The sequence below is a fragment of the Anomalospiza imberbis genome, chromosome 9, assembly GCF_031753505.1.
Source record: "Anomalospiza imberbis isolate Cuckoo-Finch-1a 21T00152 chromosome 9, ASM3175350v1, whole genome shotgun sequence".
NCBI classification, from domain to species: domain Eukaryota; kingdom Metazoa; phylum Chordata; class Aves; order Passeriformes; family Viduidae; genus Anomalospiza; species Anomalospiza imberbis.
In genome coordinates, this window is record NC_089689.1 from 7,221,019 (window position 1) to 7,247,336 (window position 26,318).

The 26,318-nt window shown below is 45.2% G+C and overlaps 1 protein-coding gene and 1 long non-coding RNA gene across 2 annotated transcripts in view; both read left to right on the forward strand.

Moving 5' to 3' along the window:
* The first annotated feature begins 8,806 nt into the window (after positions 1–8,806).
* The window catches only part of NIBAN1 (niban apoptosis regulator 1), a 53,852-nt gene continuing 36,340 nt past the window's right edge, over positions 8,807–26,318 (forward strand). Inside the window, exon 1 of the mRNA XM_068199499.1 lies at positions 8,807–8,950. Coding sequence (XP_068055600.1) covers positions 8,896–8,950 — 55 coding nt within the window. The 5' untranslated portion in view covers positions 8,807–8,895. The remainder of the gene's footprint in view (positions 8,951–26,318) is intronic.
* LOC137479196 (uncharacterized) lies at positions 14,470–26,240 on the forward strand. Its single transcript, XR_011002032.1, has 2 exons — positions 14,470–14,592; positions 23,755–26,240. It is a non-coding gene; the product is annotated as an uncharacterized lncRNA (long non-coding RNA).

Genomic DNA, 26,318 nt, shown 5'->3' on the forward strand with positions numbered 1-26,318 from the left:
TCTTTATCTTATTGGTTGTTTAAATAGCTACAGAAATATACCAGAGAAATGGAGACTAAAGTTTTGCAAGATTTTAATTCTGGGCAATGTGCCAAGGAAAAGGTAATTGTTGGCAAGACTCCGAGGTTTGGTTTGCGTGCTGCTTTCAGTCCACAGCAGGGATCCTTACATCTCGATTATTCTATACAGACAAAATGCTCAAAAAGCTTCATTTTAAAATGGGCTGAGTGGCTATTAGAGAACATTAACACCCCCAATTTCAGCCTCCTGCTCACTTCTGTGCTCCTGGACTCTCTGGTCCTTGACAGAGTACTGAAAGACCCCCCAGTTCTATCCAGTAGTTACTGCAAGACATGGCAAAAGCCAGCCTTAAGGTAGCTCAACTGCTAAACATCCAGCGTGCCATCAGAAATGAAGCAAGGCCACTGCTGCTGCTTCTGCTGGTTATTTAGACAGGGAAGAGCTAATGTTTTGTGCATCTGAACACATCAAGGGAAAACACATTAAGGCTAATACAAACAACTTGCCCCAAGGAGAAATTCTGTCTGGGTTTAAGTGGAAGAAAATCACTGTGAGAGCAATTAAACATTGCACTAGGTTGCCAGGGAAGTGGTAAAATTTCCCTCACTGGAAATAGTCGAGGTTTGGCTTGACAGAGCCCTGGACAGCCTAACACAAGGGTCCTGCTTCCAGCAGAAGTTTGGAGCAGATGGGCTCCAGAAGTCCCTTCCAAACTGGATTTTTCTGTGATCTACGATAATACTTTTAATCATCATGTTTCAAAGTTGGGATAACAGAAGAATGTTGTTATTTTCTCTCATGTAAGGAAAATGAGGATTCCAGTGTCTACGGAAATACTAACTTTATTATGAAATAGAAAAGGAAGGAAAAGCAATAGTTGCATTTCACTTACAAACAGTGCAACTGACTGTGGTCAAAACCAGTCTGGTAAAGCTGAACAGCGTAGGTAACCAGGAGAATATAAGTTTCTGCTAAACATCAAAAAAAGCAATAAAATAATCCCTTTTGATCTGCAGAGAGCGGTTTTAATGCAGTAAAATTGACAGTGTGTTCAGTACTGCACAGCAAAACAGCTGGGACTGTGGTGGTGGATGTGTCTGAAAGCAAGCAAGTTTTTAAATAAGTATTATGCTTTCCTATAACAGCCAAAAAAGCACTGGCATTTAAAATGCTTTGAAAAAACCCACAGAATTAGTAGTGATTTGATAGAGTTCATCAATTCTAAATTGATCATTGCTAGATAATTAAGGCCACTGCTGTTTCTTCTGTTGGTTATTTAGAGAGGCAAGAGTGAACCCAAGGCAGGTACTGTGCTAGAAAAGCAGATTAATTGTTACCCACGTTAACAACTGGAGAGGCAACAGAGTGAGTGTAAGAAAATCAGTCATACACTGGTTAACTACATCTGCACTCTTAAAGGATACTGAAAGCCCTCATGTCCAGGTTTTATCACACAAATAAGTCATGGGAATAATTAATTGGAAAGATTTCTGCTGGCTGCTCCACCAGGAGGATGTGCTGGTGCTGCTGAGGAGGTGTTGTCCTCCTTCTGCCCAGGAACACTCTGGGTGAGTGCAGATGAGCTGGAGAGGAGCAGGAGGCTGACAGGATCCCAGGGATGATGGGATGAGTGTGGGATTGAGGCTGCTCGCTGGGTGGCTTTCCCAGCCCAGGAGCCAGCCTTGGGTGGATGGACTTGTGCTCTCAGCATCTGCACTAAGTGAACAGAAACACTTGTAAACACTTTGTGATCCATCTACTGTAAGTTCAAAACCTCGGAGGGATAAGTTTTTATAAAATTATCTGGAACAAAAATGAAGCAGACGAGACAATCATTTCAGAGAGGGGAAAATACATCAAAAATTCAAACTATTCAGTTTTCCTTTGTGTGTCTCCTTTTGAACTTTCGCAGCCCCTTCAGTGTGCAGGATGGTTTAGTAAATCCCACTTTATTTGTTACACATGCCTCCCTGGATAGGGTCCTGAGGAGAAGCTTCTCCATGGAAAATGGAGACTTGGAACAAGAAAGCTGTGTTTAAACCCCACGCTTGGTCCTAACGAATATACTTGGAATAAAAAGCAACCAAAACCATCTGTGGCCAGAAGAAGCAAATCCAGATGTCGTGGGGATTTAGCCCTCTCCTTCATTAATCATGTCTGCAGCATCATTCAGCTTCTGCAGCCTACGCCTGCTGGACTTTTGAGGGGTTGTTAATAATACAGGAACAGCAGCTTGCTTGGGAAGAAAGTTTCAGTCACATTTTTGATAATCAAATGGAAGTAGAATTTCTTACTCCTCTAAGCAGAGTCAACATGATTTCCTTAGTTAAGATGGGAAAATGACAGGTTTAATTTCTGGATTGGGCATCTTGCCTCACTAAACTCTGTTCAGAGGCAGTGAGATGCCTCACCCTTCCCTTCTTACCAGGCTGCCTCCTACAAAAACCTCCCTATAAACTTACTTCTACCACTCAGGAAGGTCTTGGTCTCCCCAGGCAGGTGTGGCTGCCCATTTGAAGCAGTAAAGATCTCCACCAGATGGCTTTTTATTCTGGATTTTCTGATGAGAGCAGCAAATTGGGCAGTGCCTTCTTGTTTGCTGTTCTGTAGCCGTGGGAGCAGCGGGCAGTGGAAGGGCACTCAGCTGTGGTTTATTCCCTGGTTTCTGTGCACCACCTCTATTTTCATGTGAGGGGACAAACCCATGAGTCCTGTTTGACAATGAGGGAACTTCAACAATGAATCTGTGAGGGCCTGTGCATTAGTTGTTTTGACATGAATGTCCCAACTAATTAAATTACAGCCTCTAATGGCAGCTGAAGAGGAATGATCACCTCATTTGTCATTTAACAGATTTCATAACTAGTGACTAAGCAGAGAAGGAAATGGTGTTTGAATTTACCAAGTAAGTTTTGTGAATTTAAAAAACAGGAACGTTCAACAAATGCATTTTATTTTCATTTACATATACACAAAACCATGTCATTTCCTGGCCACTGGGGCAGGCAAATGGAGTGTGCCACAGCTGGAGGTGATTCTTAGTTCTAGGATTCCTTACTTTATAGGAAATAAGATCCAGAACCATATCTTCTGAGTTTTGCATCCCTATTCAGGGTTTTTATTCCTGCCCCCGATGCCCTCAGTCCCGTGGCATGTCCTCACAATCCATTTCACTCCCATACTGATTCCCAGGGCTGCTGGGTTTGCTGCACCTCTTTCCTTTCCTGTTCTTCTAGATCCAGCATTGCCCCCCAGCCTTCCAGAAGGAGACTCCAACTTCAAAGAGCCACAAGGCTGACATCAAAAGAGCAAGCAAACAAGCTTGAAACAGTGCTCCCACCAGGTTCCTGACATGGCAGTGACAAAGCCAGCAGCACTCCCCCAGGAAAACTGGGGAGGGGAGGAGACAAGTCCAGGAGAACTTTTCACCACAGGGCTCAAAGAGAAATTACTTCACGTTAAGGTAAGGCAGAGTCTCTTTTTCCTGTGGGGTCACTGATTTGAGAGGATTTTTTCACTCCAGGTGTGCAGTGCTTTCCCTTCTCCACAGCTGCTGCCTGGAGCTCTACTTGGGACAATCTGTTTATTTGTAATAAATCAATTTTAGAATCTGTTTTAAAAAGCAGTCTTGACATGCAAGTTGGTAATGTGCCCTAAGCACTAACAGATTGTGTATTTGGTTGTAAAGAGTATCACTTGCTCAGAATAGATTTGCAAGGCTTTGGTTATACTCCACAAGAACTGGGAACCTAAGAGCCACTGAAGGGCCCTTGTGGATAGAAACCAAAAGAACAGAGCTCTCTCAAGTGAGTGCCATGAGCACTGTGCTGTTCCCTCGGCTTTGAGAAGGAATTCTAGGGAAGCAGCAATCTTTTGTTGTGCTGACCTGGTGTCTTACAGGCCCAGCTGCTCAAATCCTCCCACTCCAGAATCTCAGGTGTCAGAAGAGAGAGAAGCTTCTCGTTGTCATTACTGGGAAGTTTTCATCACCCCGCCACACTCTTGTACAAAGAAGAAAAAAGAGTTTTTTTAACCTCAAGTTTTCTACCTTTCCACTGAAAAGTATTTAGTGTTTGAGGAACAAGATGTGTGTTGTTTGGATACTGAGGATGGAAATTCTCAATCTGTAGCAATGCTGATGTCTAGCTGAGCCCTGCTATGGGCTAGGGCTACGTTTGTGCATATATATTTATTAAATGCAAGTAGAGAACTACAGAACTGTGCCATGTCACCATGAATGCATTATCAGAACATTCTATTGCAGGAGTTTCAAAAGCCACTCAGATCATGTATCACATTCAATTCTGTGGGCAAAATTGGCATATCTAAACAATTTGCAACCAAGCAGGGTAGAATAATGAGTGTCATTTATAATTTGTTTGTTTATAAGCACTGTTTTTCAATGAGTATTCCAATGAATGTTGTTCACATGTTGAATGTGAGCAACATAATAAAACATAACTGGGAAGGAACTAAGGAGTGAGAAAGACAACCAGCAAAGCCTCCTCCTGCTTTGAACTGTGCACTCAGCAGCTTGATTATTTTCATCTACATAACCTTTGAAAGGTAGAACTACAGATAAAATTATATCATTTTACCACCATCTGCTACTGAAATATTCTTTTGCCTTACTTTCCCTCCTTCATGAGTGGTTCAGACTGTCATCCATACTTTTCAGTAAGGGGTTTTATCTGATTTCTTCATTTGAATCATGACCATAAACACCATTTTTACCTCTTTCCTGGAACATTCAGTTCATATATGAAGCAGTATATTGTCTCCACACCATGCTTTTTCATTTTATCTTGGTATAAGAAAGATACTGTCTATAGCAAGAACAGCAACTCACTGGCACAGCCTCCTAGGGGCATAGCAGGGTCTCTGTTGCTGAAGTTCTCAAAGTAATGGCTGTTAGATAATCTCCTTAGACTCCCTTTCCCAGGAGAGGTTCGAGGACCTTTCGAGGTCCCTTCCAAACCTGGGCTGCTCCATGATTCTGGGATTAGGAACTTGTCAAAATCCATTCTCCTGTGTGTGGGTTTTCAGTGCTCCATGCTGGTTGGTCTCTCAGAATTAGGGCAGTAGCTAAAGCACAGCCAACTCTTAACCTTTTTTAAGGCTATTTTATCAAAATGTTAATTTTGCTTTTCCAGACAGAACAGCTGTGATTCTCTTAGAGTATCTTCTGCAGCTAGATTTTAAGACCTCCTTCTAACCTTTTGAAAATAACTAAGAACAACATTTTTGTTTTATTTACAGGGAAAGGATTCAGAATATACTTCAGCCAGCAGTCTGTCCTGAGAAAAGGGCTGTTTTTATTTTGTCACACATCTCTCACACTGTCTGCAACCTGATTTTGACTTTCAGACAATAATGGTTAAGAGCTTCCTCTAGCAATAGATAACTATTATTTATTCATTACAGTTTCATTACATTTGCAGCTGGCTGTGTCGACAGCACATTGTTACCCTGCCTACAAAGCCAGCGGTCTTAAAATGGCTCCTTTCCCTTGGAGAAATCCTAGAAGGTACTTTTGGATCATGAATCATCTCTCCCAATGGATTTCACACACCTTTCACTTTAGTGCTTCTGTTTGATAACAAACCATGTCTCTGAGGCAACCAAGAGGGCTGTGGGGGAGCACACACAGGGTGAACCTGTGCTCTCTCTGGAGCAAAGGGCACAGCCAAGTGCTCTTGTGCAGCTTGGCAAACAGGCTGGTTCCTTGGCACATCCCCCTTACCATCACACAAGGAGGAGCAGCCAGCAAGGTGGCCAAGATTGTATCAGTCCCTCTGATGACACCTCTGCAGGTTGTCAGCCCCGTGGCTGTGTTAGGGACGGTGTGTTTTACTAACAGCCCCTGGAAGTTCATTCCATGGCGAGCCCGCGGCACTGGGAATGGATCTTGTCATGTCTGGGGCACATCAGGGTTCCATTACAGTGGGAGATCAAATAGATGAGATTGTGGAGATAGCCTCCTTCTCCCTCCCTCTCTCCCTTCCTTCTTTCCCTTCCTCCCTTCTTCCCTTCCCTCCCTCCCTCCCACCCTCCCAAGGCAGAATTTGGCAGTGACAGTGCACTGCCCTTTTTGGGTACCAGAGCTCCCAGTACTTCCACTGGCTGCCTCATGGGTCCAGAGCATGAGGAAGCCTGGACTGTGGTGCTGTAAGAAACCACCTCCCTCCATGTCACTGTGCCACAAGTGAACTCACAGAGGCTACAGAGGTAGATCTTCATCCCTTTGTTTGGAAAAAGGGCTTCTCCTGACCCTCTTCACTCAAGAATTCACTTTCATTTTGCCCTTTAGGACATAATACAACCGTTAAGATATAGTACAAACCAGGTGTTTAGAGAAGGAATTTTGGGGCGTGTAAAGGTAAACACAACCCTTAAAGATCAAGATTTCATAGGAGAAAAAGTGGGAAAATACTTGTTTTGATTGTATTACTTTATCATCAATAGCTGCAGTGCAGGTGTGTCACATCAGCTTAAAATTTAATGCGGCAAATTTCTTATCGTAAAGATGGTTTTTGTTTGAAGCAGTACATAAATAGGATCATTTATCTCTGTTCCTGATTTGGCTCACATTTCTCATGGTGTCTTTTTAAGATGATAAAGACAGAAGCTTTGCTATTAAAACACAGCATTTCCCTATCTTAAAAAGGAAATCACAGTCTTAATTAGCAAGCGTTTATGAAATGCCTGGGGATCTTGGGGAACAGGTAGTAACACAGTATAGAATGTTGTAACTAAACAAACTCCTCAGTTCTCATTTTGTTTTTACCCTAGCTGTAATTACACAGGGAGGTTTCCCATTCAGTTCTGACATCTCTTCTGGAGTATGAAGCTTCTGGGATTTGGCATATTTTCATCTGCTAAATGATGGGACAGAACTGCAATCCACTTCATAGCTCATGAATTCTCCAAGGTTTATCTCTCCAGACTCCTGGAGCTGACTTGCCCATTTCACGTGATGAAAAGCTCCTCAGCTACATTTGATAAAAGATACACTGCACTGAGCAGAGCCTGAATTCTCCTCTGAGTTAATGCCTTCAAAAGGCACACCAGTAACCAGTATTTCCTCACTGGTGTCTGCTCACACAGCTCACAGAGATGCAGTGAGAAAACCACAGCAGCCACCTTGCTGAGAGCTCTCAAATATATTTAAAACAGAGCCTAGTTCGCATCTGACCTCTAGAATTGCTGTTGATTTAATGTTTTAGCTCAGCTGGGGTCTCTAGAGATTTGTGAGACACTGGCTTAGCGATGCTCTGGATGAGCCTGCTCTCCTTGAGGTAGTGAAGCTCCATCACATTTAGATACAACCAGTGTGTGCCCAGAGAACATGAATTTTGGAAGGAAGGAGGTTGTTTTGCACAGTACTGAACTCAATGTCACATATCATCTGCATTATTTCAAATCTGATCAAGTTCAGTGTTGGCTTAAAAACCCCAAAATGGTTGGTTTGTTCAACCCCAAGATGGTTGGTTTATTCAACCCCAAAATGTTTCACCATTCTGTGATCAGCTGAGTGGCATAGGATAAACCTACCAACCCCACAGCCCACGTCAGCAAAGCTGAAATATGTGAAAGCAATTTCACAGTGAGTGGCAGATGTGTACAAGCTGAATGAGACGTATTTAATGGTAAAATGAGTAACTTCCAGTCACTGGAAGTTCCAGTGAACCTCCAGTGTATCAGCAAAATCCACATTCATTGCAACTCATCAGCTCCATACAAAACATATGAGGCCCAACAAGGGATGACACCCTGCCCATGGCCAGTCAGCTGAATTAATGTTATAATAACAGCAAAAAAGAAGGAAGTACTTTAGAAAGTCACATCTGGGTACGATGTGAAATGATTATTCAGGGGCAGGAGAATTCAGATATTTGTTCCATGCTGTCTTACATTGATGTGCTGAGGATCTGCAGACTGGTGCATTTGCACGTTTTAGGAAGTTGTTTCAATCACTGGACAATATTTACTGAAGTGATGTGTATTTCAGCGCCTGCCTGTGTAGGTTTATTGTTCATCCTACAATCAAACACACAATAGCAATTTGCAATATTCCTGGTAAGAGTGGGACAATACGGGCCTGAAGACTGAGCCATAAATCACAGAATCACAGAAGGATGGAATGGGTTGGGTTGGAAGGGACTTTAAAATCATCTCGTTCCACCCCCTGCCATGGGCAGGGACACCTTCCACTAGCCCAGGTTGCTCCAAGCCCTGTCCAGCCTGGCCTTGGACACTTCCAGGGATCCAGGGGCAGCCACAGCTTCTCTGGGCACCCTGTGCCAGGGCTTTTATCACAGAATCATCAAGGCTGGAACAGACCTCTAAAATTATGGAGTTCAAACGTCAGCTCAGTACTGCCACTGTCACCCCTAAACCACTGCACACATCACCCAGCGCCAGTCCCAGCTGCCTCCTGGACACCTCCAGGAGAGGTATTTTGGTCCTGTTTAACCGTGCTTTTACTGTGGCACGGTCTTTAACGTGACTTCTGGATAAACTCCGGAGGCTCTAACCGCGTCTCCAAGGGGATGTGGATTTTGCGGTGACGAGTGACAGTGGGGCAGAGCGGAGTGGGGGCACAAGGAGCAGCCGGGACAAGCGTGCCCGCAGCGCAGAGCCGCCGCAGGGCACCGCGGCTCCCCGCCGGCTCCCTGCCCGCTCCCTGCCGGCTCCCTGCCCGCTCCCTGCCGGCTCCCTGCCCGCTCCCTGCCCGCTCCCTGCCCGCTCCCTGCCGGGCCCGGCGGGGCGGGGCCGGGCCGGGCCGGGCCGGGGGCGGCGCCTGCGGAGGAAGCGGCGGGAGCGGTCCGGGCTCGGCGGGTCCGCGGTGCTGCCGCAGCTCCGCACCGAGCCATGGGCGCCTCTGCCTCCGCGCCGCTGGACGACAGCAAGTGCGCCTACATCCGAGGTACGGGGAGCCCCGGGGCTGGGGAAAGCCGCCGGCAGCGCTCCGGGAGCCCCGGGGCTGGGGAAAGCCGGCGGCAGCGCTCCGGGAGCCCCGGGGCTGGGGAAAGCCGCCGGCAGCGCTCCGGGAGCCCCGGGGCTGGGGAAAGCCGCCGGCAGCGCTCCGGGAGCCCCGGGGCTGGGGAAAGCCGCCGGCAGCGCTCCGGGAGCCCCGGGGCTGGGGAAAGCCGCCGGCAGCGCTCCGGGAGCCCCGGGGCTCGGGAAAGCCGCCGGCAGCGCTCCGGGAGCCCCGCGCATCCCGGGCAGCGCTCGGCAGCCGGCGGGACAGCGCGGGTTGAGCTGATTCTCAGCGTCCGATGGAGTTGGGAGCACTTTCTTAAGGGCGATGCTTTCGAAGTTTCCACTGCGGGAGTTAGTTATGGGTAGAGGGTGAAACTTGAGAGAGTGTGGAGCGCTGCGGCTGAGTCTGCCCGTGTGACAGATCCCGGGTCTCCAGACCAGGCGGCTCCTGAGGCACCGGGCTTTGCCGCTGTGACCCCAGCCAGCACCATACGGGCTGATGCCTTGCCAAGCCCCTTGGAGGCAGTGGCAACGCTGCTGGGTGGGTACCTCACACAGTCTGACTGTGTAAGGGCAGTTCTTTATCCCTGTAAAATGTTAGGAGAGAGAGAGCAAACAAAAAAAAATAGGCTTTAAGTTATGTATATTGCTATTAAACTATGAAGGAAAAGACTGTAATTCTGGGGTTTAGGGTGTCTTTTTGTTATCTGAGTACTTCACTATGAAACACAGCTGACTCTTACCTGTGCTGCTTATTGCTCAGCCAGCAGGTAGAGTATTTGCAAAGCAAATTTTAAGGCTGAATATTTACAAGTGCGATAAAAGTTTGCATGAGAAAAGGAAGCCCAGTTTTAGCACTTGATGTATGATGCATGTGGAGCCTGCGAGAGCCCTCTCTTGGAGATCAAACTCAGTGCTGAGGATTTGGCTGGAGGGGGACTCCTGGGTGATGCCCACAACCCAGCTTGTCCTTGGATTTCTTTGCTTTGGGATGTTTTTGTGGTGCAGAGGGAGTGCAAACACTGAGCCACTCCTCTGTTAGGACTCCTTTGAAATTACAGTGGGTCTTTCAAGAGATTCCCATATTGGGAAGGATGCCCAGTTATTAAATGTCTTTTACCCAGAAAGCAGTCAGCAGAGCTACTGGCCTCACACACCGAGATTTTTCAACAGAGTCCTGTTAGTACTGTCAGTTTTTCCTGCCCCATTGAGGGTGGCTTCAAGTCCCATCAGAGCCACGAGGGTGCAGTCTCCATGGATTTCTATTTTTGTTTACATTCATCCCTACACTGCAGCCAAAATTGCATTTTCATAGTTCAGCATTTAATTTGCCTGCAGCTCACAGGGAGGGTACCTTGGTCATGCTGAGAGCTCTGCAGACACAGTTCTTGTTTGTCCATCACATCTTTGCACAGGCAAGAACCAGAGGGAAGTCACTGTGGAAGAAGGAATTAAAATCCTTCATCCCCTGGCTCACGTCTGCTGTTCGTGGTGTCAGGATCCCCCATTCAAAGCTCTTGATTGGAAAAATAATTAATAAGACACTTTATACAGAGGCTTCCTGTGAATTAGCACTTCCAAGGAGGAAAAAGAATTGTGAAGAGCATCTGAAATGCAAACAGAGTGCGATCGAGCCAGCTCACCAAACCTACTGCTGATGTTAGGCTGGAGCCTGTGAGAGTCAGGCCTTGCTGTCTGCCCTGCACACCTGGGTGTGATTTATTTGCAGAGGAGCTCTGTGGTGGGCTCCCCTCATTCCAGGAAGGACCATGTGCAAGCACTGAGTCTGTAGCTTGATTAAGCAGTGTGGTTTTTAGCTGGCTTTGTGAAGCTTAGGTGGGTTTTTCTAGTGGGATGGCAGCTTTTGGGGTTCTTTTCCTCCACAGGTGATGCAGGGGTGTCCTCAGTAAAAAGGAAAGGGAAAGACTTGCTTTTTGTCAGCAGAATTGTCTGCTGGAATGGGACAGCACTGGTGAGGGAGGAGCTGGGGAGACAGCAAGCCAAAGGAACCAGCAACACTCTCCAAACTTTGTGCATTTTGGGATGCTCCCTCATATTGGCCCAAATACCAGTAGCCTCAAGACAGGAAATCCTGAGTATTAATTCAAGTGAGAGCTTGGTGTAGTTCATAGTTGTTTTCATGATGATGCAATTTAATTTCTTGTTGCTGTAATGATAATCTAATTTGTCTTTAGTTAAATGGATTGTAAAGCCTTCTGGTTTACTTAGACAACACTGAAGCTAAATGTAATGAATGGAAATGAGGGGCTGAGCATTAAAGGCAGTGGATGTCCTGTGCAGGGCAGGAGTTGAACTTGATGATTCTTGTGGGTCTGCTGCAACTCTGGATATTCCACAAGTCCGTGTTACAGCTTCTACATCAACACAGGTACAGTTCTGCAGGTTTTCTGACTTCTGAAGGTCTGTCTGCTCACGTAGTTTGTGGGATGAGAGGAGAACCAAATGAAGACAAGAATTATGTGAGATGTAAAATTATGTTGGAAATATGCAAACCCAGTCAGACAGGTGCCTCTATAAGAACCTGCCCTCAGCAGGGGCACCCCCGGGTAGAGCCTGGGAGCTGCTCTGCTGTCAGTGGTTTCCCGTGGTGAATGGGGGTGAGCCTTGTTAGACCAGCTGGAGAAATGAATTCCGGAGAAAAGCAGAAGGCATCCCACACAGCATCTCGGTTACTGAATGCAAAGCCTGGGATTTCCACCTAAAACTGCTTCCAGCTTCCATGCTCTTGGGGAAAATGGGGTAGGACTGAACCAGCCAACTCGCAGAGCTGTGTATGGTTGTACCTGGGGCAATACTTGGCCAACATCATGACCTGAAAGGCAGCAGTTGTAATTATTGACCTGGTAATGTGCAGCCCCTGCCTCAAACAATGCCTAAGAAGAGAACGGACAATGCCAGTGTGTGATCTTCACAGGGAAATTGAGGCTGTGTTTGAAACTCCAAAGGCAGGGATCTTCCTTGTGAAGTTTGAATCAACTGCCTAAATACTTAGTTGGGGGATGAAAATGCTTTGCAAAACAATTTTTACACTCAGAAAATCTCCGTATGTGTTTATATCTCGTGAAGTTACATTTTGCAAGCCATTGCAACATCTTTTGTCTTTGTTGAGTAGAAATTAATGAAAATTGGTCACTGTTGGGGGATGAAATCATGAATAAAAGATCAGGACTTGATATTCCTTACTCCTACCTGACGGAAATGAATGTCATAGTGAAATAATGGAAAAATGAGACAGCAGGGACTCCTGTGAGCAGTGGGGACAGTTTGTGTCCTCTGAGAGAAGGACTGGGGAGGATATTTAGAGGAAAGTGGGAGAAAGCCAGACCACATGCACGGCAGCATTACTAGTCTGGAAACCTTAGCAGTTTCAAAGGTGTCTTTCTGTGCTGTGCAGCACAAGTCTGTTTTTCTAACCAGACTTATTGAAAAATACATTTTTCCACCTATTTAAATCCATATGATATTTTAAATACACACACATTGTAAGCAGTAAAATGATTTAAAGCCCTTCAAAATGAAAATAAAATTTTATAGTAATTCCTCTAGGTTTTGGACTGGGGCCTTGAAAAAGACGACTTGTGGCAGAGATAATCCTGCTTTGTGGGCTTTTGGTGGGACTATGTGGGGATTATTCAGGATGTGAGTAAAATGGAGTTTAAAACATAGCAGTAATAATTAGGAGACTGGGACTTGGTCATGTGAAAAGAGTTTTTTAAAAAAATTGTGTTCTCAGTTTGCTGAGGCATGGGCTACATTATGATGGGAGTTGTTTGTTGGGTGAATTGTTTAATGATGCTTAAGGAGTGCTACACCCAAGAGGGAGCGGTCCAGGGCAGTGGTGGGGAGTTACGGGCTCGGGGTTCAATCATGAAATTCAGGAATCAGCTGAAAGTGCCTGCTAGAGCAGCTCAGTGGTATGTCCTGAGAGATTGTGCCGGAGGTATCATGGTTGCTGATGGAAAGGTGTTGCTTAGTGTCCCTACTAGCAGACAGGAAGCAATCAAGGATGATGATCTTACAGCTGGCAAAGATGGAAATGCCCTTAAAGTCTTGATGAGTTTTCATTTCTGCAATCTCAGCAGCAGAAGTAGTAGGTGACCAAGCTCTGCTCTGTCACAAATTGTGTGTCAGGACTAATTTTTTTTTAATTTGCAGAAGTGGAAAGATTTCAAGCACCTAACAGCAGTAATTTCAACAGGTGCATCTCCAAAACAGTCCAGCATATGAAAAATTGAACTTCCCTGAAGGCTGTTTTTTCTTATAGATATTTTGTATGCTTGACCATATCCTGGCTACCCATTTCTATAAACAGACATCTGTCCAGAGGCTTTGTAGTCATTTGCTTTGGATTTCTTTGTTTAAATGCAGTTTCTTCCTTCCCTTCTTTTCCATCTCTTTCCTCTCCCAGGCAGGTGGGACCCCCAGCGCAGGGCACCAGTGGCTGTGACCCTGTGGCACCCAGGATGCACCCTGTGGATTTCCTCATTAATTAGGAAGTTTTTCCAGGCAGATCTTCATTGTTCTTTTGAGGTGACAGTGAAAGCTATTACTTGATGTCTGTAAGAAACTTCTTTCTAGCCACTTGTTTTACTTAGGAATTTCAGTGTGGTGGTAATTAAGTCAGGATTTTGCACAACGATCACACGCTGTAGGTGTATTCCTACAAGATGCAGGGTACTTGAAAAAACAGAGAGACTCCTGTCCCAGTTTAGAGGCTGAAGAGGAGCCTGCTGTACCCTTTACTTGAAAGACAAGATAGGAAATGGGTTGTTAGCTTTCCAGGAAACCAGGTGAATAAATTCCAGCGGTGGTACGGAGACGAGTCCCACCAACTCCAGGGGCAGAACCCAAGAGCCTGATACAGCTCTGGAGTGAAAGTCTCAGCCAGCGTGCACAGAGCTGGCAGGAGGAGTGCTGCAGGATGGAGGAATGACTTGGAATTCATTGTGGAAAAGCTGGCCTTTTTTTTGGACAGGCACTCGGACTGGATGTTGGATTTTCTGCTTTAAACTGTCACTTATCCTTCTGGTTTTAATTTGGTGTGTGACTGCAAGTACAGCAGCCTTCTGTACAAGTCTTGCTGCACTCCCTGCCTTTGCTTCCAGCCTGTTCCAAGCTGGTTGCTCCGTGTCCCAGAAATTCTCTTTTCCATTTTCTGTAGGTGAGCATGGCTGTGACATCATGCAGAGCAGGAGTGCTCCATCCCTGGAAGTGTCCAAGGCCAAGTAGCACAGGGCCTGGAGCACCTTGGTCTAGTGGAAGAGGTGCCTGTTCCTGGCAGGGGGTGGAATGAGATGGGCTTTAAGGTCATTCCAAACAAATTCTACAAGTGTGGGGTCTCTCTGGACTTAACAACATCTAGTTTGTAGCTTTAGAGGCTGCTTTTCCTTTTCACCTGCTGAGGTTTATGGCAAAAGCTGATTGGATTTGTCTGCAACTCCCAAAACCTAAGGAAGAGGCAGAATAATATTTTCATTCAGAAGCATGTATTAAATCCAGAATTCACGATAGTACCATCTAGTCCAATCCAAACAGGGATAAATACCCACGGAAGGAAGAAGTGAGGTAAAGCACACAGGAAATTCAGATTTCAATAAGCATGTAAGATTCTATTATATGCACCTTGCAAAGTTTCCAAGTTCTTGAAGACTGTAAGAAATGAGATTTTTAAAGGAAAATGCTTTTGGCTTTACTTGTTTTCTGAGAAGTTTTAGTGCTCAGAGAGGTTGTTGCTTTTGGAACTAGTAGCAGATTTTCATCCCATAGTTTTGATAAATGGTACCTGCCTGTGCTGGAAAGGAGAGAAGCTTCTCTTTGGGTTTTATGGCCTTTAATTCAAGGGGCCGAGTGCTTTTTCTTACCTTTCAACAGAATGCAAGCAAAAGGCATCCAGGGATGTGATTGATGGAAAAGGTATTGTCACCCACACGAATGGAATTTACTGTCCTTGGTAACTTTCAGATTCAGCTTTGGGTGACTTAAGGAAGGATATACCTTCTCTGTTCCATTTCTCAAATTGTCCATTATTAACTTTTCTCAAAAGCTCCACAAGTGATTTTGGAAGTTTTCAGCCATGTTATCTTGCAATGGGCACGGTCAAGATTTCCCCAATCAAAGCAGAAGTTGAAATTTTTCAGTTTTCCTTCGTTAGTTTGTCAGTAGAAGTATTGTCTGTAATCACACCCCATTTGCCTTCTGTATATGGCTTGAGGTTTTCCTAAACCCAGAAATCCCAGTTACCCAGTTTGTGTCCCAGAGCTGCATTAGGCTCCCTGCCTGTTCAGCAGGATCATCTCAAGCCCCTACACCAAAGCAACCCATATACAGGAGCTACCCTCAAAGATGATGTGCTGCAGCACTGGGTCTGAAAAACAAAAGGTGGTTTTCTCTGGTCTTTTTCTGGGTTGTGTGAGGGAAGGGAAACCACAGGGTTGTAGGGGAAGGCATGTGGTATTTTTCATGCCTTTCTTGTCACTGTAGAAGAAATATGTAGAGTGTTGAATTAGGCACAGGGGTCAGTGGAAAGAATATCTCAATAGAAAAAGTGAGAAACAGGCTCATCCTGGCCCCAAATCTGTAATTGAGAGGCACACTTCAAGTGTGCTGTGCCTTTGTACTTGATGTTTTCCAAAATCTTGAATACTGGAAGTTCTTAAATTAGAGCAGCTTGGGCACAAATTGTAAGACAACCTTTGCATCTGATAGATGTTTTATTGATATGAAAGGGAGAAAAAGCAAGCTTTGAGATGATGAAAGCAGCTTTGTTAGTGGTGCCTTTGGGCAGTGGCAGCTGCAGAGCCAGTGTCTAGGTGGGGAAGGATGATATTCATAAGGAATGTGCTTTTAAAGCACAGCTTTTTCCTTTGCATGGAATAACCACGCTGTTCTCTTCACTCTTGGAGAACAATAAAAAGTTGTTTCAAGTTTTTGATCATACTTGCAAGCATTTTACTTGCTTTTGCAGTTAAACAGTAATGAAACAAGGCCAACTCTTACATCAAAGCAAGATTAAAGCTTGTGCAAATGGCTCAAACTTCTGTGAAAAAAGGGTTCTTCTGCCTGGGTCTCCTAAAATCTTTGTCCTGTGTCTTTCTAGTAGTCTTATATATATTAAAAAAAAAGGTTTGTTGCTGATTCTGCACTGAAATTTATTTTGGTATGGATAACTTGAGATTTTAGTGACTTTGTTTCTCTGAATATTTAATTAAATGTATATCTTGAATTCATAAGCCTTTAGTTTTCATGTTTCTGTGATAATTTTTAATAGGTATGACCAAGTAGTTGCTGTTACACTTTGGCTAGTACTGAAGCTTTAAGCCAAAATATTTAGGTCATTGTAGTACTACCAAAGTTGTTATGTATGTTTTTTATTGTTATGCATCATTTTTATTGCATGTTTTTTAAAGCTAGGGATTTGTCTTAGCTGCAGTGCAGGAAGCAGAAAACAAAAGTGAGGCTGACTCTTGGGCTTTTCTGAATACATGAGTAAGAGGTTAAAAGCAGTATACTTTTCAAAAGTATGTAGATCATTTTTGTATGGTTGAAATTCTTTTAGGAAACAAGTCAGAGTAGTTATTTTCTAAGTAAATATTTTAAGCCAAAACTAGCAATTCAAGTGACCTTTTGGGTGCTGTTTGTGATGAGATTGGTTCTAAGCCTGTAGCTGTGCCATGCCCTGCACGCTGTGGCTCCTGAGGAGTGGGCAGTGCCAGGGATGAGCCCAGGCTGTTGCACGACACCATCAGAGCTTTTGTGCACTCCTTGTTGGGAGCCTGCCCGCCCAGTGTCTCCCAGGTGGTTTTTGGGGTGTGACCAGGGCAGGCACCCCTACAGCCATCAGAGTGAGGTGGGTGCCTGGTCACCCTCCAGGGGCTCAGAGGGACCTGGGCTGTGCCACCCGTGGGTGGGAGCAGCGTGTGTGGCTGTAGGACACCTCAAGCCAAGCTGCTCCAGGGCTGTCACGGGCTGCAGCAGCCCACTCTGGTGGAAAAGAGCAGCAGGGTTTTGGCTTGCTGCACGCTTTCTGTACCTTCCCAGGAGCAAGCCGTGCTCTGTCCTCCAGGAGGAACTGTGCTTTGGAGCTTTTTGCAAAGTGAACGTATCAGCTGATCTCCAGGTTGGGCTTTTTGCACTGAAGGAGCGAGCGTGGAGCATCCTCCTGTGAGTGGTGTCTGCCGAGAAGAGCCTCCCACGGCAGTGCCTGGCAGGCTGTGGGCTCTCCCCAGCACCTCAGCACCAGTGATGCCTGTTCAAACCACAGAGAGCTTGTAAGGAGATCTTTGGTAATGCTCTAAGACGGTCTTCATAGCTCCCCAAAATGCTGATGTTTTCCCAGGTTCATTCCGTGTTGTGCTCCGAGGGTCAGGGCATGTTTTGGGTGTGGCTCTCATGCATTGCAACAGGTAACCTGCAGGAAAGGTCATTTGCAGCTCAGTTCCGTGTGGGCTGTTGTGTGGGGGTGTGTTGGTCCTCACAAGGAGTGTGGCACAGACATCATAAGGTAGTGCTTGTTCCTGGATCTTTACTGTGTGAGCAGGCAGAGCTAAAGCAGAGGTCCAGGGAACTGAAGACACAGGACCAGGTAGTGGCAGGATCAGGAGATCTGCCTGTGCCAGCCCTTGGAGCAGGGACAGCCCCTGCAGCAGCTCCAGCTGCACCCTCCTGATGGATCCCAGCAGGCAGTCGATGACTGACACACCACACGTGCTGGGGACCAGCTGGACCCTTAAGCACCCACGACCATGGGATCACAGAATCATGGAATGGCTTGGGTGGGAAGGGAATTTAAAGCCCAGTGTCACCCCCTGCCACGACAGGACACCTCCCACTAGCCCAGGTTGCTCCAAGCCCTGTCCAACCTGGCCTGCGACACTGCCAGGAATGTGGCAGCCACAGCTTCTCTGGGCACCCTGTGCCAGGGCCCCACCACCCTCACAAGGAAGAATTTATTCCAAACATCCTATCTAACCCTGACCTCTGGCAGTTTAAAATCACTCCTCCTTGTTCTGTCACTATCGACCCAGTCCTTCGTTTTTTATAAGTTCTGAAAGGCCTCAGCAAGGTCTCTCTGAAGCCTTCTCTTCTCCAGGCTGAACAATCCCAGTTCTCTCAGCCTGTCCCTAAAAGCAAATCACATCCAACCTTAGAAAGAAATACCTGCAGCTTCTGTATGTTATAAAACATCTGGGGTTTCCCCTGGAGAGCCACGTTCCTTGTGAAGGGAGCTGCAGGTTTTGCAGGGCTCAGAGGCCACCTCTGGCCATGCATACCAGATCCCGGTTCCTTTCCTGGGACAGCCCATTTACTACTGGTTTTTTGTTCGTTGTGCTTGCCACCTCAGCTAGAAAAATTACCCTCGTGCTGTATCTGGAAATTTGCTGTCTGCCAAGGAGCTTTTCCTTGCTCTTTAGAGACGTACACGGGTGTTGGTGCTCCACATTTACAGAAGATGCCAGCTCCATCCCACCACTCAGAATCCATCTCACTCAGCCCCTCTCATCTCCTTTCTCAGGAAGGCATTTCTAAAGCTTTACATGGTACTTCCCTTCCTCTGTATGAAACCACAGTTGCTGTTTGTGCTGTGATTCTCTGCAGGGCATTGTTGTGACGTTGGTAACCGGAGACACCAGGCTTGGGGCAGGATTTGGGATGTTAAATACCTTGGGTAAACATTGTCTAAAGACCAGCTTGCTTTACTGAGCATGATGCAGAGGATCTTTATGTATTTTCACTTGATATTCCAATATTGCAGTGGTCACATCAGAGGAAAGGCAAGTTTTCATCATCCCCAGGCAAGGATTTAATGGCCAGGTCTATGCAAAAGAAAGGACAAAAAGAAAGGGCAAAAAGGCTTTTTAAAGGATATTCTGTAAAGTAATATCACTGTAATGTAGTCTGCCAGACACTTTCCAGTGTTTGCCACCATTGCAGATGAGGCTTTGCCAGCCTTCAGCTGTCCAGACTGAAGTTTCCATGCTGAGCATCTGCCTCAAATTGCCATTTTGAGAAAACTGCAGCTTAAATGGATGGGGGTTTTTTTGTTTTTGTAGGTTTTTTTGGGTTTTTTGTTTGGTTTTTTTTTGTTTTGTTTTTTTGATTTTTTTGTTTGGTTTTTTTTTTGGCTTTGCTTTTGGTTTGTTGGGGTTTGGGGGTGGGTGTTGGTTTTTTTTTTTTGGGTTTTTTTTGGGTTTTTTTTTTTTTTTTTGTGACTTAAACTACAGAAAACATGCTTTCCTCGCTTTGGGTGCTCTTTTGAGCAGGTCAGGCATGGCCTGCAGGCAAGGGAAGGCTTTGGGGGCCATAGAGGTAGAATAAGGGAAACTGGAGTGAGTGGGAGAGGAGGTTTCCAGCCACTGCCCATGTTCTCCTGCTGGACTAAACCCTGCTGTTTCCACGTTTGCCCTCAGTGCAGGCTAGAAAAAGCTGCAAAGCCCACGGCTACCAGCAGCTCTTCACAGCCACGGGCAAAGGAAACACAGCTTTGTACCTTATAGGCTTAAGTGGGAGTGGAAAAGCTCCATGGTTCTGAAGCCCTGAACTCATTGCTGATGCTTGAAGGAGAGGGTGCAAAGACTTACCTTTGGTGTGTTTTTCTACTGCTTCATTCAGTAGGAAGCCCCAGATTCATTGCTTGGGTTTTTTTTCTTTCCTTCTGGGATTTCCTGAACACCTGCCAAGCTACAAAGTGCTGTGCAGCCATTGCTTGGTGCTGTTTGATTTCACGCACGAGGAGCTATGGCTGTTAATTTGGGGCTTTAGAAACCTAGTGCCTAATTTTTTGGGGAACTGATGATTTTGATGCTCTCCCCGAGTTTCCAGCCAGGTTCTTGCTGTGCTCAGGCACTCAGCACTTCTCTAAATCAGGAAAAGGTGGCAGGAGCCATGTATGAGCTCCTCCTGTAAGTGCCATGTGTTTTGTCCAGCTTTACATTCTGCAGTAGGCATAGATCTGCTTCTCTGGGGTGGTGGTTACCTGCTTTTAAATATCAATCAGGTTCCTGCTATTTCCACCTCACTGTGCCACAAACGTTCAGAGTTCTGCAATGAATAGGACAGGTACATATGAGGTAGAAGGTGGTGTTTTTAGGTGTGATTGTAAAGGAAAATAACTTTAATTACTGCTGCTTGTGCTCCATCTGTGTGGACATGTCTCACAGTGCTCTGGGCTGGTGACATGGTGGGCATTGGGCACAGGTTGGACTCAGTGGTCTGGGAGGGTTTTCCAACCTGAATGATTCTAGTATTCTGTGTTTCCATGATGTCCTACCAAACCCAAGGGAAGCAGTGGGGAGGAAGAGTGCCCAGAACAACACTGAGGCTGTATTTGGTGTGATACACACCCGAGCGACAAAAGAAGCTTCTGGGGAAGACTTTGGAGCCTGGGCTTGGTGTGTTTGTGGTGATCCCTTAGGAGCTGTGGCCACGTAGTGGTGACATCAAAAACTGAGGCAGCACTGGGTTTGTTCAAGGCAGGAGCTGAGTTCCGAGCGAATGAAGGAGGAAGGCCCCATCTGAAAACAGCACCAACTTCCCTTACAACTGGAAAAAACACGAAGCAGCTCAGCCTATCCCACACCAGAATAGGGGTGACTAAAGCTGATACTACACTAGGAGACAGAGGAGTTACCAGCATAAACAAACGTCCCACACCAATGTGTTGCTAAGAGTGTAAAATACTACGTGGTAATTTTGAGCAAGAGCTTGTGGTTTGTGAGTTACTCATCTCTTGCTACACAGCTTTTTCTTTGCGTGCCTTAAATATTCAGGCAGCAGGAAGTGTGGTCAACTGAAAAGTTGCTCTTTCTCTAGCATTTGGCATTGGCAGGTGTTACTTTTGTGACCATAAACCAAATTCACGCTAGCCTTGGGGGCTGCTCCTAAACCTGGATCTCACAGGGTGTTGGGGCTGAGCAGTGAAGGGAAGCAATGTCTGGGTTTGATTGTTACCATCTGCTAAAGAGCTGCTTTTAAATAAAATCCAACCTCTCTGACAGCTGAGTGTCTGGAGTGCTGCTGTTGGGCGGGATGAGGGGCTACCCCAAAACTCGGGCTGACGTTGAGGATGCTGCACAGTGCTGAGTTTCTGGCCGTTGTGTTTGGTCGCCTTGGCTGAATCGGTGCCAAGGGTGTGAGTGTGCACAGCCTTGGGAGGATGTGAGAGCTGCATTTCAGATGGGGCCCATCTCTCTATTCAGAGATTTAACTCTGTTTGGATGATGAGAATGGAGACATCTGTGAAAAGTAACAGTCCCCCTTCCTTCCAGAATAAGGCTATGAGCTTTCCAGCTGTTGGCTAAGACAGGTTTTCCTGTTGAAATAGCTTTTGTCTGAAGTAAGTCTAAAACAATATGGTTATACTAACTGAAAATATTTCTTTGTCAATTCTAGTTGTAAATCCAAGTGTTTTGATTCATTGCTGCTTCTTGTAGCAGCTGTTTGATACAGAAAACCTTACGGAATCTTCCAGTGCCCGCTGCTGGTAAAATGCAGTTTTGCTTATTTTGTGTATTTTCTTTACCATATTGTGTGTGACTAATTTTCTTTTATCTTCACAGTCTCACACTTCCAGAACACACTCTTGCTTTCCTTCAGAAGTCCTATCATCCTGAATAATGCAAAGACAAGCCCATAACATTCATTCATGTGGTTCTTGTTTGCAACCACAATAAAATGGGTTGTGCCATAGATTTGTCAGCTGATGCCATCCTATATTCATAAAATATGCTTGGGATCTTTTTTTAGTTCTGCAGAGTTTAAAGATGAGCTTATTAGGCATCTCTCTGATATGTAATTATTCTGGGCTGAATAATGTTAATCAGAATATATGCAATGTATATACAGTAGACAAGCAAAGAAGAGTGTATGTTTAAAAAATGAGTTTGCCAGAGCAGATTTGCAAAAAAAGTGGATCTAATGCACTTAAGAAATTTCTATTTTCTTTTGAATACCTTTTAAAAAAAAATAAGTCATGTTTGCTGGCTCAGGAAAGTTTTACTTCTGTATCATGGGTGTCTTGACTACATTTCTGTGTTTTATTTCAATTTCAAATATGCTATTTTGCAAATCAGAGGAACTCTCAGAGATTTGGAGTTTAAAAAGCATGTCAGGGTATCTGCTCAGTCTGGAAGCCAGGGCTGCATGATCTCCTCTGACTTTGTTGGTGTTGCTCTATACTAGTCATTCTTGAATGAGATAAGACCTGATGCTTTCGTGTTTCTCTCAGCAGGTTCTTCTTAAGCAAACTAAGCAGATATTTTTAATACACCCAAACAAAAATTGTGATTTTTAGAACGCCAGCTGGCATTTAGAGCTTCGGCTTTGCTTCAGAGGTGCTGAGCACCCCCCTGGCAACTGGTGGTTGGTGCCAGCTGTTCTGGAAACAGGAGGAGTTGTCTCACACTAGTGGCAGCAAAAGTAACTTTGGAAAGATGCCTTTGAATTTTCAGTGTGTGTATCTTCTTAGTGTCTGGGGTGCTTCTAAAGGGGAAGTAATTACAGCAGAAGGACCTGACCTCATTTCTTGTTCAGAAGGGGTTGTAAGAAGACTGTCATCTCCTGACCTAGGGACTTGTGGCTGTTGGCTAAGGCACATGCCCCTCAGAGGGACCTGCCTGCAAGCAGAATTGGAAACCAGGATGTTAAATCTGTGTTTTGTTGTCCTGACCTCGGCATTTCTGAGACTGGTGAAGAAAAAGTCCTGACTCCATTTATGCCCAAACCTTTGGAGCCAGAAGGTTCAGTCTGACTGATTTGTTTATGAAGGTTTGATGCACTTTTGCTAGTAAAGCTCAGAGTAGAGCAGAGACCATAAGGTCCATTTTTTCAATGCTGTCTATGTATTTTTTCCTGGAAATTACAAAAACCCAATGAATCATATTGGTGGGTTTTGTGAATACACTTTTCCAGAATTCTTGTTCTGTTGCACTTTTCACTGCTCTGCTTTTTCCTTGATCAAGAGCCTGCCTGTTTGTGTGAAGCTGCTGGGTTTATGCAAAAGCTGTGGTGAAACAGTTGGTGAAACGGTTGGCTCAGATGCTTGAAAGGGCAAATAGCAGAGAAACAGTGTCCAGGGTCGCAAAAGGTTCTGCTGCTGCATGGGTAGCATCTCATTGGCAGGGATGATTCATTGTGTAGTAAAGGTCTTTGGGAGTAGTAATATGGGGTGGAAAAGTCTCTGAAAGGTTGTTGTGGATTCAGGAGCTCTTTGGGGTGTTTTGAAGCCACACTGGATGCTGTTAAGTGAGAAAATATTTCATAGAATTCAGCTCTCATCTTTCACCTCATCAGGCTGGTGAAGTCCCATCAACCCAAATGGAGACAGAAAATGGATTTATGTGGTTTTCCCTGCATTTGTTTCTCAGAAAGCCACAGGCTACCTTTAAGGCACCCTTGAAGAATGCAAACATGGCTTGAAATGTAGCTCTAGCGAGGAAATGCAGGGAGCCTTTGGAGGAATTCAGGTTTGGATGAGACTCAGAATGAGCATTGTTAGACAGGGGCTAAATATGTTTAAAGTCACATTACTGGTGATTACTTCTGCTTTCACAAAGTGAAAACGTGATCTGATATACATAAATTTGCCAAATAAAACCCTTATCACACAGCTCTTGCATATTGCATTCTTAGGACTGCTTTTTTCTCGGTGTCATAAATAAAGCATTTTGCAAAACACAGAAAGATGAAGAATATAAGTTTTGATATAGACAAGTGAAACATACTCTTCTCCAGAAAGAGAGAATATATCAGCATCCACAGTGGCAGGAGCTCAGATTGGGTTGATGGGGAGAACTTCATAGAGACCTTTGATGGAAGAGCTTGAGACTTAGAAAACTGGAGCTGCATAACCAGTCATACAGAGGTATGAGAGATGAAAGCAAATTGTTGAATGCACTGACTGAAGCATTGCCACCATGGATATAAACCCAAGCCTTGAACATCTTCTGTTTGGTTATGTGTTGCCACAGGTCCTGGTGTACAGGCAGGTGAGTTTGGTGTGTTTGTACATGGAGGGCCATGAAGGCCTCCAGAGGCACAGGGTCACTGTGAACCAGCAGGAGAGCTCTGACCAACCCATTTCCCAATAAATTCTCAGGAACAAATTTCCTTTTCTTAATAATAACCTGCCCAGCTGCCTTTCTGAGCCCAGACCTCACGTGGTCCCACTGTACAAACACAGCACAGGGAGAAGGTGGTTTGGATTTGTTTTTTCTTTTCAAGTCATGTTGTCACAAGTCCTTTTGAGCGTGAAAGATAAATGGAGAGGAAATGAGGCAACTTATCTCCTTTTTTTTTTTTTTTCCCCAAGAAGGAAGGAGCATTGAAACATTGGGGCGGAAGAGCAGAGCAGCCAAGGAGCCTCAAGCACAGGCTTAGTGAGAGGGACAATAGCTGAGTGGAGCTTCTTCCTGGGAAGTCCTCTTAGAAATGGAGAAAACAAACACCAGTGGTAACTAATGTCCTCCCAGTGATGCTTTCATGACTGTTTGAGGATCTGAAAGTGGTCTAGGAGGAAGAAGAATAATGCACAGCACTTACCATGCCAGGTGGCTGGATGGAACCCCTCTGAGCTGATTTCACTGAATAAAAGTGGGCTTTGGTGAAAGCAGCCCCAGGGAGGAAACAAGGCAACTGGGACCTACTGAGCTGTGTCACCATGTTCCTGTCACAGCAAGTGACACTGTGGCTGTGCCTGTCTGGGAGCTGCAGTCAGACACTGGCCTTTCTCTGAGTTACGGTTAAAAATAGCCTGAAAAAGAAAATAAATACTTCTGAACACTGTGCCGGAACAAAGAGGCCTTAAACCTCTAAGAGGAGTGCTCCTTTGTGTGTGTCCTCTGTGGCATTTACATCAAGTTCTTTCTGGACTCAGTTTTTGGTTTCCTTTTTTCCTTAAATTCCCCTAAGCTATGCCCTTGTCACCTGGGAGTATTTCCGCCTCTGGTGATGTGTTGCTGGCACTGGTGGGTTGTAGGAACAGCAAACCTGGGGAATGTAAAGGTAATCCTTCATCTTTGATACTGCTGCAGCTGCAGAAAGTTAGGGATTGTTTGCATTTTTACTTGCCCTCTTTTCAGGATAAAATTTTGGGAATTATTCTCTATTTGGTAGCAGAAGGTGTATTTTTATTTGTAAGGTCCCATCTTTAATTTAGAAGGAATCAAAGGCATGAACTCTGTCAAGTAAAGAATGATTAATGAAGTTTAATGGGTCCTTTTAGCTTTGCCAAAGAAAAACCCCAAAATGTTTAGATCATTTTTTTATTGTTTTACAGTGCTTTGGAAATACTGAGATCTTGATTATGGCCTTGTTCAACTTTGAATGGGAAAAAAGAGGGAAAAGGAGGCCACTGCCAGGTCTCCAATGTTGAGAAGCCCCAGGCAGCCAGAGGGCCATCTCCCATCTTCTGTTTGTTCTTTCCTATTCATTTTGTTTTCATTTGCCTCATTTTCTCTGCCTCTTCCCTTGAATTGTCCCTGGACCAGATATAGTAGGGGTTTTTGGAGTGGTTTCATTGGTTTCACAGGGAAAGGGGCCAATTCTATTCCTTTTGCACCCATTTCACAGCTGGAAGAGAGCAAAAGGCTGTGACCTATCCTGAAGTGGGACTTTGGGGCGGCAGCAGCTGCTTTGTGAGTGTCAGAATAAAGTGGGAGCGAGAGAACCAGACCAAGATTGAGGAGTGAGAGGAGATGTGGTTAAGGTCCCTCTTTCCAGCAGCCTCAGTGCATCTTGCTCCATTCATGCCACCCTTTCTTGAAGGAGCCTGGATCAGGGGCTGATGCTCTGGTGCCACTTCCCAGTGTTTCTGCACTAATTTGAATTCTAAAGCTGATCTGTTGCATCACAGAGCTGTAGTTTCCCTTCCCCATCTGTAATAAGCACAGAAAGAACTGTCTTACACAGCGTTGGGTGAGCAGCTTCATGTAATAATTATACACTTGTCTTCTAAATTCTACCTTAATTGATGCTTTTTAGCATCAATTAGTCGTGTGAAGAAACCTTTCCCACAGGATGAGGTGCCAACGCTTCCTCCTGTCTCTCCTGCAGAGTGAAAAGTGAACAGTGTGATTTCCTGAGGGACATTACCATCCATGGAGAGGTAGAGAAGGGTTTGTTTGTGAAAGGGGAGACCTTCAGTCGCATGAGTATAGACCCTTTTAATGCCTGGCAGTATTCCTTGCAAAGGAACGAATGCAATCCTTTTTTAAAATCAATTTATTTCTAAAGATTTAGCAAACGCTTTTAGAGCTATTATGTTATTTTTCTGAACATGAGAACAGACTACCAGCAAG